At 40.1% G+C, this 14,409-nt stretch overlaps 1 protein-coding gene across 1 annotated transcript; it reads right to left on the bottom strand.

The window, feature by feature from the left end:
* Nucleotides 1-6,497: 6,497 nt before the first annotated feature.
* On the bottom strand, nt 6,498-13,720 carry fam89a (family with sequence similarity 89 member A). The gene is made up of 2 exons (XM_020511414.2): nt 13,272-13,720; nt 6,498-9,439 (listed from the first exon to the last, which is right to left on the bottom strand). The coding sequence occupies exons 1-2, from the start codon at nt 13,527-13,529 to the stop codon at nt 9,155-9,157; spliced, it is 543 nt and encodes a 180-aa protein (XP_020367003.1). The 5' UTR covers nt 13,530-13,720; the 3' UTR covers nt 6,498-9,154.
* Between the last annotated feature and the right edge of the window lie 689 nt (nt 13,721-14,409).

Below are 14,409 nucleotides of genomic sequence, written 5' to 3'. Positions count from 1 at the left end.
CTGGCTCTTCTGACTCAGAGTTGGGGTACCACTCCTGTTCCACAGGAGTCCTAGCTGTTCCCCAGGGTATATTTTTCCTAATTAACCTGCTCAGAGATGTTATTACACGCTTCTTGAGCAATTGGGATTTGAACCTAGGTCTCCTGGCTCTAAGGGAGGTACACTACCATTGTGTCATAAGGGCCCTCAGAGTAGTGTTCCATGCCAGATCATTTTCAACTGTTTTATCATAACCTCCCCTCCATCCTAAGGGTCAGAAGTGGGAATATTCACCAATGACAGCACAATGTTCAGCACTATTCATAACTCCTCAGCTATTGAAGAAATCAGTGTCCAAATGCAGCATCATCTGAACAACATTCAGGCCTGGGCTGTGAAGGGGCAAGTAATATTCATGCCAGATAAGTGCCAAGGAATGACAACTCCCAACAAGAGAGAATTTGACCATCTCCCCTTGACATTAAATGGTACTACTATTGCTGAAAAACCCAGAATAAACATCCTGGGGTTACCATTGATCAGAAACTGAACTGGACTAGCCATATAAATACTGCGTGATCAGTAAACTTCACACATTCAGGAAGGACAGATCAAATCCAGAGTGAAACACAGCCCAAGTGAGTATATAGTTTGGGAATTTGGAGACAATGTGGGAATTCGGTGCAGAGGGAAATGAGGTGGTTTTTGCTTGCATTTTTTTGGCTCATAGTTTGTAATTTTTTTTCACAGGATAAATTGAAATCCAGGATCAGGGGCCCAGCACAAAAGAGTGACATCACAGATAAACCATAACTTCATTGATTGGTGGAAGCTACTAATTTGACTATATATTATAGATTACTTTCAGACTGAAGGCAAACAGGGGAAATAGTTATAGGCTACAAACTAAAAGACCAGTATGAAATTTTAAACATCAAATTAAGAACAAAGTAATTAAAATAGAGAATCAAAGTCAGGCTATGTGTTGTAACTACATGACGTAGGGGTTGGCAGCCCCTATTGTGGTTCATAGTGATAAATTCTGTAGCAAGTGTTGGTTGCTTGAGGAACTCTGGCTCAGAGTTAACAAGCTGGAGTCTGAGCTTTGAACATTGTCACTCATCAGGGAAGGTGAATTACCTAAATGCTGTGTTTCAGGAGGTAGTCACACCCCCTAGACTAACTACCTCAAATTTGGACAGTGGTCAGGGACAAGGGGGTATGGAAGGTAGAAGAATTCAGGAGGTGGTGCTAAAGGAGCCTCAGCCCTTGAGCTTAAGAAATAACAAGGTGTAGAGCTGGATGAACACAGCAGGCCAAGCAGCATCAGAGGAGCAGGAAGGCTGACGTTTCGGGCCTAGACCCTTCTTCAGAAACCCATTTCTGAAATGTACTTGTAATTGGGAATAGTATAGTCAGGGGAAGAGACACTGTCCTCTGTGGCCAGGATCAAGAGTTCCGAAGGCTGTGTTGTTTGCCTGAGTTCGGGATATCCCATATGGGCCACAGAGGAACTTGGAGTTGCGGGGGGAAGATCCAGTTGTTGTTGTTGAAGGATATTGTTAAATCAGAAAGGGTTCTAGAAAGATTTATCAGGATATTGCCAGGACTAGAGGGTTTGAATTATAAGGAGAGGCTGGGACTTTTTCCACTGGAACATAGGAGGTTGAGGGGTGACCTTACGCAGTTAATAAAATCATGAGGGGCATGGATAAGGTGAATAGCAAAGGTCTTTTCCCTAGGGTTAGGGAGTTCAAAATTAGGAGGCCTATTTTTAAGGCGAGAGGAGAAAGATTTAAAAGGCAGCTGAGGGGCAACTTTTTCCACAGAGAGTGGTTCATATACAGAATAAACTGTCAGAGGAAGTGGTAGATGCAGGTACAGTTACATCATGTAAAAGACATTTGGACAGGTACATGAATAGGAAAGGTTTATAGGGATATGGGCCAAATGCAAGCAAGTGGGACCAGTTTAGTTTGGGAAACTTTGTCAGCATGGACGAGTTGGAGTAAGGGTCTGTTTCTGTGCTGTATAACTCTATAATCGCTAGCGGGCGGTAGCCATAATATGATGAGATCCACACTGCGGTATGAGGGGGAGAAGATTGAATCAGATGCAACAGTATTACAATTGACTAAAGGTAACGACAAAGCAAGGGAGAAGCTGGCCAGTGTTGATTTTAAAGGGAGCTCTAACAGGGAAGATGGTGAAGTAGCAATGGCAGGAGTTTCTGGGTAATTTGAGAGGCACAGTGAAATTCAACCCAAGAAACATACAAGGGGAGATTGAGGCAACTGTGGCTGACAAGGAAAGTCAGGGACAGAATAAAAGCAAAAGAAAAAGCATACAATGTGAAGATGACTAGGAAGGCAGAGGATTGGAAAGTTTTAAAAAAAAAACCAAAAGGACAAATGGGTAGCACAGTGCTCAGTAGTTGGCACTGATGCCTTGCAGCGCCAGGAACCTGGGTTCAATTCTAGCCTTGGGCGACTATTTCTGTGGAGTTTGCACATTCTCCCAATGTCTGCGTGGGTTTCTGCCAGGTGATCCGGTTTCCTCCTACAATCCAAAGATTTGCAGGTCAGGTGGATTGACCATGCTAAATTACCCTGGGTGTCCAGGGGTGTGTAGGTTAGGTGGGTTAGCCACAGAAAATGCACTATTACGGGGAGAGGGTGGGGGAGGTTGAGTCCAGGTGAGATGCTCTTCAGAGAGAGTTGGGGTGGACTTGTTAGGCCATTTGGCCTATTTCCACACTGTAGGGATTCTATTCTTTAAAAAGCAATAAGGGTGGGAGAAGATGAAATGAGAGTAAGCTAGCCAGCAATGTAAACAAAGATTTGCAAGTTTTTTTTTTAAAAAAGATGTCTAAAAACGGTAAGAATGGACATTGGATTACTGGAAAACGAGGCTGGAGAAGTAGTAAAGGGAACAAAGTAATGCAAAGGAACTGAATATGTATTTTGCATTATTTTTCACAGTGGAAGATACCAACAGCATACCAGAACTTCAAGAGAGTCAGAGGTCAGTGTAGTGGCCATCACTAATAAGAAGTTACATTAATCACTTGGACCAGATAGACCACACTCCAGAGTTCTTAAGGAGATAGCAGAGGAGAGTGAAGAGGCAATAGTGGTGATCTTTCAGGAATCACTGTACTCAGAGGAGGGTCCCAGAGAACTGGGAAAATGGCAAATGTAATAGCCCTGTGTAAGGGAGGGAGGCAGAAAACAGGAAACTATAGGCTAGTTAGCCTGACCTCAGTCTTGGTAAGATGCTAGTCTCCATTATTAAGAATGAGGTTGCAGAGTACTTGGAAGTTTATAGTAAAATAGGACAGAGTCAGTACGGCTTCATCAGGACATACCTGACAAATCTGTTAATATTCTTTGGAGGAGGTAATGAGCAAGTTAGATAAAGTAGAACCAGTGGATGTGATCCATTTCGATTGCCAGGCCTTTGACAAGGTGCTGCACAGCAGCCTGCTAAATAAGAGCCCTTGGTGTCAGGAGCAAGGTTCTGGCATTGATAGAAAATTGGATGGCTGACAGAAGGTAGAGAGTGGTGACAAAAGGGTCTTTTTCAGGATGGTAGCTGGTGATTATGGAGTTCCGCAATGCCGACATCCCATGAAAATAATGCTTTTTTAAATTAAAAAGTCTTGAGACAATCAAAAAAGAAAGTAAGGTTTTGAGAGAATTCAAGATTCACAAACTTAAGTATACAGATTCCTTAGAGGATTCTAGAGCTGGAGGTAGTTGCAGAAATTGGGAAAAGCAAGGGGACAGAGGGATTTGAACATTTGATTTTAAAGTTGTCATCTAAGTGTTTTACAAATGACAGCCAGTGTGGATCAACAAGCACAGGGATGAGGGGTGCACACTGATGCATTTCAGGGCAGCACAGTTTTGAAAGAGCTCAAGTTTACAGATGATGCAAGGTGGGACAACAGCTAGCTTGTATTTGGAGGTAAATAAAGGCATCCATGACAATTTCTCCCAGCAGCAAATTGAGGCAACATTGAAGATGGGGCATCTTTCAAAGCTAAAAATAAGCAGTCAAAACGAATTAGTTGAGGCCATAAACTTCTCTCTTATTCAAATAGGACATCACGTTTATAAACAAACAGTTTGGTTCAATTGCATACAATGACAAAGGAAAGAGTTTGTGATAAAGACCAAAAGGACAATGGCTTTGCTTTTCCTAAAACTTAGTTGGAGAAAATTTCTGCTACTGGCCATTTGACATCATGTAACAAATTAGAGGTAGTGAGTGGTCAAGAGATTCGGGGGTGAAGTAGAGCTGGTTGACATCCAGAAACATCACATCAGTTTCACCGATTTGTCACTGAAAGGCTCCCTTTGATTAAAATTGATGAGAAGGCTGGATTACCCTAAAATCCCAAAATCTAATAAAAAGCAAGCAGCCACACTTTACAATACACAAATAGAAACCCAAGCAAAATAATCTTGCCATCTATGTTAACATTCGAGGGAAGCCCTACATTCACAAAAACCTCAACACACCACCAAACCAGCATGCTGCTTCTTCAGAGCAACCTAGGGACAATCAAGGCTGCAGAAAACCAGAGCAAGAGGGGCAGTTCAAAGATGAAGAATAGGTTTGATCAAAGGACAGATCCTTGGGGTACAGGTAATCCAGACTTTAACTGGACAAGAGAAGGAATCTTTCTAGTTGCATTTTCTGCCTCAAGATATTCAGAGGTAACACATTAGGTTCAACGTCTAAACAAATTTTATTCAAAAAGTTTTAAAATGTCTTAGCAGCCATACAATTACTGTTTGCTTTTAGGTTCTTGACTAACAGCCGGTTAACAATTGAATGTTTTCCTATGTTAACACCAATTGTATTTAAGTGACAGTAATTGGATTTAGTATATCCTGAGAACATTAATTGCAAATATTTTTTCCCCCCCAGTCATCTTAAATGTTCACAATGTCTCTACTTCAATGACTAACTATTCAGTTTCTCTTGTTTTCCACCTAAAAATGTATTATCTTTGATCTTTTATCTATTATCTCATCCCTTTAACATTCCAAACATCTAAACATAACCAAGCAGGAATGGTTAGAATTTCTGGCATATCCTGGGACAAACTTTAGACAATACTTGAACATTCAGTAGAAATAGCAGAAAGGTACTTGAAAGATTCAGCTTCCCCACACCAACTAAAATTTTAAAGAGCTAAATTTCAGATTTTAACTCTTTCCCAGAAGTGTCAATTTAAAATCTATAAACACTAAAATTTGCAAGGGACACAAATATCCCAAAAGAAGAGGAAGAACACCATAATGCACAATCCCTATAAGAACCTACACGCTATACAGACCAATCAGGAATGCAATCATACAGACCCTACAGGAACACAACCTCACAGGAAACACATTTTCTCTCGTTTACAATTAAATGGTCCTTATACTCAGAATAATTTCTGACACTTTGAAATAAAATCAAATCCATAAGCTTCACTATCCATCGTTTTCTCCCGTACATAGAATGATAACTTGGATTAAGTCAGACTTATTTGGTTTTAATGCAATGACGCTCTAGGTCTCAAATTCTGATTCTGGCCGTTAGATAATCTGACGATTTATCAGTATTGATTGAAGACGACAGTGGGGATTTTAAACAAACATGAAATCGAGTTTCTGCATTTAGAAACTAGCTACACCAGTAACTCCCAGCCACACATAGTTGGTCTGGTCTTAGTTTTATGGATAGGCACATTTGAGAATATTGGTGATTTCCATCCTTAAATTCTTGGCTTGAAGTGTTCAATTCATGGAATATTTTAGTTTTAGTCATACAGAACTGTCGTCTTGAACTTGTATACAAAGAACACGGTCATTAAAGGTTGCTAATGTCAAAAAGAGGTAGCAAGGACGACTGTGAAAGAATTAGTGCAGAAGCGCAAGCTACATTTTGTACAGAATTATAGGGACTAGGAAAATGTACCAAACAGAAAAACCCTAATGGTGCAGACAAACATGAACCTAGATTTTTAAAGTTAATTCCTTGGAAGTGCAGATGGATAAAACTTTTAAAAATGTCAAGAGTATGGGGTTTCAGATAAAGTTTGCAGCTAGTAAATGTAGCATTGATAAAACTACACAAAAAAAAAATTGGTTAAGCCACTATATGCCATTTTGTGCATCCTATTATAGAATACAGGAATTCTCAGTTCAAACCAAGCATTCTCTCCAATAAGCACTGTATAATTGTTACAACATGTGGTCATTTGACTTATTATAGAAATAGCTACAAGCAATGTTACTCCACAGGAAAAATTACCAGCATGCTCCGAATTAGGTGCAAAGATCTTGAACCTTACGACATGTGTAGGAGCTGGCAACTGTGGTAGTGATGGTAGTGGGTGTGTGCGCAGCAGTTACCGATTTCTAAAGTACACAACACATCCATCAACAAACTGGCCAAACAGACTAAAAGAATACGCAAATTCTGACCACTGACGTAAATATTGGAGTCAAGTGCAAATGATCTGTTAGCCATTTAACTTTATTATCTTTCTGGAAAAACATGCATTTTTCAAAATTGCTGTGCATTTGGTCACAACACTAGAAAATAAAAAGGCTTTTTAAAAGTAAGATTCACACCAAAACTTAAAAAAAATTGCATTTAAAAGATTTGTATATAAAGAGCCTTCAAGTCAGGCATCAAAAGTATTTTATTTCTTTACTACCAGATGTAGTGATGCAAGGTTCATCCTTTCCTGAACCATTTCAAACTGGAGCACCATACACTGAATGCAGATCAGCATCCTGCATATAACCCATAAGTGCAGCAAGGGAAGCTAATGTTGTAGGAGCTGAATATAAAAAGGTGCAAAGAGAAAAAAAAAGTTTAATATTAAAAGCTTTATATTAAATGTTCTAGCTGCTTTCTTTGGATACTTTCAGTATAGTAAGTTGGAAGACTTGTTGATTTTGCAGTCTTTTGAATATACTATAAAATAAATTATATTTGTTAGGTAAAACTGTAAATCAACCAGTTGAGTGGGCAGTTGGCTAGACCAATATTTAAACATATTCTAGTGGGTGAGTTCTGTGATCAAATGATGTTAAAACATCCTTGTTATTCCCACTAGAGTGATGCATGAATACTCAGTCTGAACAGCCGATACATGACAATCCCAGAGTTTGAAGTGTGCCATAGATGCAGAACTAGTAAAAAAGACAGTGTAAAAGATCTTAAACTGTATTTCAATCCTTTCATAAAAAGGTGACCAAAACATTTAAATACAAGTGTTCACTTAGAATTCTGCACTAAACTTTTATAAATAAGAAATAATGTTAAAAAGTAGTTGTATTGACAGTTCAATATCACGAACCTCAGATACAAAAGTCAGTTACAAAAGAGATTAACAAACCATTGAAGAATTAAAGCAAATGCAAATACATTCTGATTAGAGTTCTATACAGTTAAGAAATTGCACTTTTAGTTTGAAGATGCAAGCTGCACATTTATATTCCATGTACAATAAAACCAATGTAATTCACAGGTTATAAAAGCCAGTCTCCCCAGTGACACTCATACTTCTGCTGGGCTTTACTTGTGGATCATTTTACTTATTTTTTTAAAAAAGAAATCTGCTAAACCTCAGCAATAGAAGTTTATAAAAAAAATAAATAAATTCCATAATGAATGCTCCATATAGGGAGATTATTCCTGCCAACAATTCAAGTACAGTGCTACATTTAAATAGTGGGATTTGTTTCTCTCCCATTTAACACTAAATAGACTCAAAATTGATGCTATTCTACAGAAATATTGTTGTTACATTAATAAATTCAAATCAAATTCCTATATTCATTTCCATTACTACAGGGTCAATTAAATTACATTTAAATTATTTGCTGGGAGCACAGTAATATTTTAAATAGAATTTTTGTTACAATGAGTGGTAAAAGGTAAGCTTGCCAGTCCTACTAGACCATAGGGTTGCTCTCTCATTAAAGAGAGAAATGGAGGTGGATTAACCAGAGAGTCACCACACTTCAAACAAGCGGAGAGGTTGAGAGGAAGAGTTCTTCATGATAACTTCAGCTGGTGTGGAAATTGAACCCATGCTGCTGGCATCACCCTGTGCTACAAACAAGCTGTCCAGCCAATTAAGCTACTAAAATTGCATTCCAAAAACTTTATTCATCAGTTCCCAGGAACATGTCTAAAGGAAGTGCATACCTCCCAGACCATCTTCTAGTCTGCACACCATTTTCATTAGATCATGTAATGTAAAAATCAACTTTTTGGAATTAATGCAAATTAAGATAGGCCAGAGTTATCAGTCATTAATATGAAAATTCTTAAGTTACTAACAGTCAAAGATACTTTTGCTTTAAGTCACTTGTCTGGCTAAATTCACGATATATTCACAACTTAACCATTTTTCAGAGCTGGACAGCTCTCTGAACAGGGAGTACAGGACTACCTGGCATGCAGACTTGTATCAAACTCTTACCGAATAGCATTTTATACTCAGCACAAAGCATTTACACTTGGCAGGGATTGGCTTTCACCCTGGTGTAACATGATTAGAAGGATCAGTTCTATCCTTCATCGTAATTTTGTTCGACCCACAGTTGGAGATGGAATTGGAAATAGGTTAAGAAGTTGTTTACATTCAGGCTACTGAAGCCAGATTTAAGTCCTCAGCCCTTAAATGTAGTAGTCACAGAGTTTTACATTAATGATGCCTATAGATTTCTCATTTGTTCACCAACTTGAAAAGCAAGCCTGCCAATGACACTGATTTCAGTATGGTCCAACCAACAAGTTTCAGCATCTAGAAAGGTTAAGCATAATCCAGTCTGACAAAGTTTAAATACCTGCTGCGGAGTCTGCAGAAAAAAAAAGACACTGGTTCAAAACACTTTACCTCTTTCCAAACCAAAAGAACCAAACATTTTTAAGAACCAAGCTTATTAAAGGTTTCTTCAAACATATGGCATTTTAAACTATAAATGACAACTTAAGTAAATTAGCTTAACTAAGTCTGGTAACTAAAACTTTGTCACTTTTCAACCACCCACCACCTTTTGCCCCAAACGATGTCAATGCTCACATGAATAAATTTCAAAATCTACAACAGCACAATGTCAAAAACAGTGAGAAGGTCAAAGGTGTATGACATCTGCTATATGGTGATATGAAAGGAATCCTGCATCCACTGGTCTTGTGACTTGAGCGTCTTATGCACTGCAAGATGTGTCTCTAAGTTGTCAGCCTTCCCATTTTCCACAATACTTTGTTCCTGAAAATACTCCTCTTCTTCATCAAAATACCCATTTTCCAATCCATACGAGCAGTCCAAATTAGCTGCGGCTGACAAGTCTTGGCACGTTCCTTTATATTCCTGGATGGATTCATAGAGAGACCATAGCTGACACAGCAATGACATATCCAACTGACGCAGACCAACCTGTATTTTTGAAAGGGAATAAAAGGCAGCATGTTTATGTTAGCAAAACGACAATGTGCACTTGTATCCATTGGTGTATCACAACCACTCAAAATTTCATACCAGCTAAAGGACATCAAATTAATAGTAAATGCACAGTGTGATTTGTGCAGAGTTAAGTGAATGGAACTTAAAAATTTGAAGAGTGCATTCTTCAACATAAAGTTATACACTGACATATTTAGGGTGAATCCAGATTGTTGGTCAACAGCATTACCAATCTAAAGAGGATCACTCTTCCAAGAAATTCAACAACCCTTCAACATACTCCTGCGCCAAGTCTAAGAAGTGTGTGAATGAAAGATCAAGAATGAGACTGGACCCCTGGCTTTCTGATCAGTTTCTGCCGATCTTTAGTTGGGGTTGAGCCTCCATGCACTCCAAACATGAGAAATAGCAACACAGTCACACCATGATGAAGATCATTTATTTCTGACTATTATGTTTATACATTATATATTATTATGCCTGACTTCACCTATCTCAGATCATCTTTTGCTGAAGTCCTCATCCACACATTTGTTACCTGTACATTCAATTACTTCAATGCACTCCAGGCTACCCTGCCAACATCTAACACCCAAAATCCAATTGTCTGTGTTTAACTCCTAGTAAGTTCTGTTCACATATCACTTCTGTGCTCACCGAAGTACATTTGCTCCCAAACAATGACTTGACTTTAGAATTCACATTGTTTTCATTTCCTCCCCAAGGCCTTGCACCAGTCCTGTGACAGTAATTTCTTCCAGTCTCAACTTTCCAAGGTACATGTGCTCCTCTGATTCTGGCCTGTTATACATTTCCAATTAGAACTGCTATACCACTGGTGGCGGTTTCTTTGGTTGTCAAGGCTCTAGGTTCTGGAATATACTTTATAAATCCACCTCACTTTCCTCCGATAAAAGACTTCTTAATATCTACCTCTGACTAAGCTTTAGTCAACTGATCTGGTCATCAGGGTGTAAGCATTACAGTTCAGTTGATAAAGTAAATTTTAAATGGTAAAACTAGGTCTAGCAATACAAAATATTATGAGCAATGTAGAAAATCTGGTGAGGAGGTGAAGAACTTAGAAGGGCTAAAAGGGACCATTCTCTCATAATAAAGCTGTTGTATTTTAGCCATCGCACATTTAAAAATTCTGATGTGACCTGATTTGCTCAACTTTTCTGGTCAATTAAATTTGGGCCAGATACAACTACAAACTTGTACAGAATATAAAAAGAAACAGTAATAGTTTGAATACAATGAATAAACAAAGTAAGAGAGGTTAAGGGTATTTTAAGACTACTCAAAAATGAAATTATGGAGCATAGTATTAAATAGCTAGCAATATATTTTGCAAACAATGGTACAACTTATAACATGGATTTACTGGTGTAGGAAATTGTGGAAAGTGTTGGTACTAAAATGAAGTCTGTAGAACTCAAGATTGCATTGTGGACTCTGCCAACATGCACCTCCTACAGTGGAGATAGAGGTTCTGATTGTAACTTTGCAATCTTCCAAGAAGTACAAACTGTAAGATTGTAGCCAATAAAGGTAAAAGTTTACAAAAACTTTAGACAGTTACCAATTGGCACTGGTGACTCCAATAAGGCAGCAATTTTTCCAAAGTGGGCTTCCTGGGGATTGAATATGAATAGCTAGTGATCGGATTTAAATATTCAAGTCTTTTACATACCTCCACTTGCCTTTCAATCGTCCCTAAAGGTGGTTGAGAAAACTTTAAAACAAGCCCATAATCAAAATTGAGCTGTTTCATTTCATGGCAATCAGCCATACAAAATAAACAAGAGGCATCAGTAATTCACAGGCAGAACTAACAATTATGAAGCTAATCATTGGTTTTGATTTGTATTTTATAATTAGGAAACTGCAACATTCTCAAGAACAAGTATGTCATTGCAATCCATATCCATTAATGAACCATTCCAATAAGTGGCATGGTTATCATAGGCATAACATCAGTCAAGGGAAAATTTTAATCAGGTCAGGTCAAAGACCAGCTATTCAATCCTTCCCTTCCTTTCTCCACTTTCAACAAGAGGGAGATGGTCGAGGGAATGAATTGAAAAGGGCTCATTAATGTCAATGAATAGATCTTTAGGAGAAAAGAGTGAAAGTAGTGAGAACTAGGATCAAACTTCGAATGCATCTGCAGGTGCAAACATCTTAGCAGTGATCAACGGAAATAGGGCATTTTGACACTTTCCCCAAAGTGTCAACATTGAAATCTATCATAAAAGGAAGCCAATCACTAAACAAAGTGAAAATCTTAAACTCTAGCCCTAACGATTACATTTTTTAAAAAGTAAAAACTAGCGTATACTTTAAGTAGCTCCCCACCCCCAACAGACAGCAGACTTGTGGTACCAATTGTTAGCTTGCATGAATGAATGCTGATTCGCTAATCCTTTGAGACACACCAGGATTGGAGATCCCATTACACAAGAGATGACACTGAAGAAAGATCTGTTCTCTTTCCACAGATGCTGCCAGACCTTCTGAATATTTCCATAATGTTGTGCTTTACATTTCAGATTTCCAGCATCTGTGGTATTTTTCTTTTACACAAAAATAACACAGCTCAAGTGTTATGTTCAATGTGATATCCAGAACAAGTTTCAGTTATCTAAACAAAAGTCAATACGTACCTCAAATTTTCTTTACCGCTAAATTGCTGACCTAATAATTTGTCACTTCCAGGAAACAAGACTGATAAGTGGAACTAACGGCTAAAGAATCACAACCACAGCAGACAGGTTAGATGGACCTGTTTATTTTGTGTGCCTTTGACATTGTACATCTCCACACCTAAGCTCACATACTCAACTAAAAATTCATTGTATAACTGCTGTTTCAAATGGTAACAAAGCAAGATCGCTCCTCTATATTAATCACTTTGGCAGGAGGGATATAAGAGTTGATCTTTATCGGAATAGGGATATACTGCAGAAAGCTGCAGTACAGGGGTATTTAGGGATCCTAATGTGTGAAACAAAAACAAACCTAGCATTCAAGTTCAGTGGGTAATCACAAAGGCAAATAATGCTGCCCTTTATTCCTAAGGGAATGGAGTATAAAAATACACAAGTATTCTAAAGGGTCACTGGATTTGAAATATCAACTCTACGTTCTCTCCACAGATGCTGCCAGACCTGCTGTTTTGTTTTTGTTTCATATAGGCAGCATCAGCAGTTCTTTGTTTTATCACACAAATAGAGAGCTCTTGCTAAAGCTAGATAAGGCACAAGTCAGACCACACCTGGGACACTGACCAGATTTGGTCCCTACCCAAAGAAGGGAATACCACATGGGAGGCAGTCCAAAGAGAAGGTTCAGCAGGTTGTCCCAGGTATGTACGGATTTTCTTGTGGAGGAGAGGTTGAGCAGCTGGGTCTTGTACTCACTGGACTATGAGAACGAGGTGACCTTATTCAAACATCGAAGATTCTTAGGGTACTTAACAGGGCAAATGCGAAAAGGTCGTCTCCCACCCTCCACCCCCGGTGGGAGAGCCTCCCATCAGAGTGCATAATCTCTAAATAAAAGGTCGTTTGTTTGAAACAGAGGTGGAATTTTTGCGGTTTAGTGAATTTTTTTTTTCTAACCGCATAGGACTTTCCAGGCAATATTCAAGGCTGAGATAGACAAATTTTTAATCTGGAAGGGAATCAAAGGTTATGAGGAAAAAGCAGTAAAGCGGAGATGAGGATAATCACATCAGCGTTGAACCGCTCCCCAGCTCCCCTCCCCCCAGCACTGACCGCTGTGCCATCCCCCCTCTCACCATCTCTTTCCGAAGCAGGGCCAGTGCAGCATCCAGGTTGGCGGGTTTGCTGGGCCGACTGGCGTGGCGACTGCTGGCGGTGCGAGCACGGCTCAGGTCCTCCTGGATGCGGCACCGCTTGGCATAAACCCGCTCCATCTCTCGCCACGAGCCACCGCTAGAATTCAGCAAGCCACTCAGGCTCTTCGGCAGGGGCGGCAGACCCTGCAAGCACGTCGTATTGGGCACTGAGCCGCCATTCACCAGTTTCCCGGCCATTGTCAGCAGCTCCGGATAGGACTGGAGGTTTGAAGGGCCGAGGGGTGAATGTGTAAGAAACGAACTCCCTCTCACTAGGGACAGGGAGGAACAGCTATGCTGCGCACGCGTACCATCTCAAACGACAGCCGTTAAACCGCCTTCAAATGCGCACTTAACGCCACCTCCCCCCACCCGTGTCAGCTCCGGACCGAACACGTCACACCAGAAACCCAGCCTCCTCTTTTCCTTGATTGGACGTTTCCCCTCCGAACGTCATCGGCCTTCCAGGGCGATTGGTTCAGATAGCTGCCAATCGAGGATGAAACGTCATTCGGCGCAGAGGTAAATGGAGTAAACAGGTCCTCTGCTGGAGACGCTCCAGCACGTCTGGCAGCATCTGTGGAGAGGGAGAATATAAAATAGAGTTAACCGTTTCAAGTCCAGTACGAGAAAACACAGTGTGGAGCTGAAGGAACATAGCAGGCCAGGCAATCAGAGGAGTAGGAAAGTTGACGTTTCAGGTCGGCACCCTTCTTCAGAGACCCGAAACGTCAACTTTCCAGCTCCTCTGATGCTGCCTGGCCTGTTGTGTTCCTCCAGCTCCACACTGTGTTACCTCTGACTCCAGCATCAGCAGTTCTTACTATCTCTGAGGCAGTGGTGGGGATTGGTCACCCACGCCAGGTTTTCCTGCAACCACAGGAGGTGTTACACCTCCCCCCTCACCTCCATCCAAGGAACTGAAAGAAATCTTCCACATCAAACAGATGTTCAGCTGCACATCTGCTAATGTGGTCTACTGCATCCACTGGTCTTGATGTGGCCTCCTCTACATTGGTGAGACCAAGCGAGGCTGGGAGATCACTTTGTCGAGCACCTGCACTCTGTTCGCAACAAA

The sequence above is a fragment of the Rhincodon typus genome, chromosome 5 (assembly GCF_021869965.1).
Source record: "Rhincodon typus isolate 14 chromosome 5, sRhiTyp1.1, whole genome shotgun sequence".
Taxonomy (NCBI): Eukaryota; Metazoa; Chordata; class Chondrichthyes; order Orectolobiformes; family Rhincodontidae; genus Rhincodon; species Rhincodon typus.
Note: the sequence above shows the minus strand (reverse complement) of the source record. Positions and strands in the feature narration are given on the sequence as shown.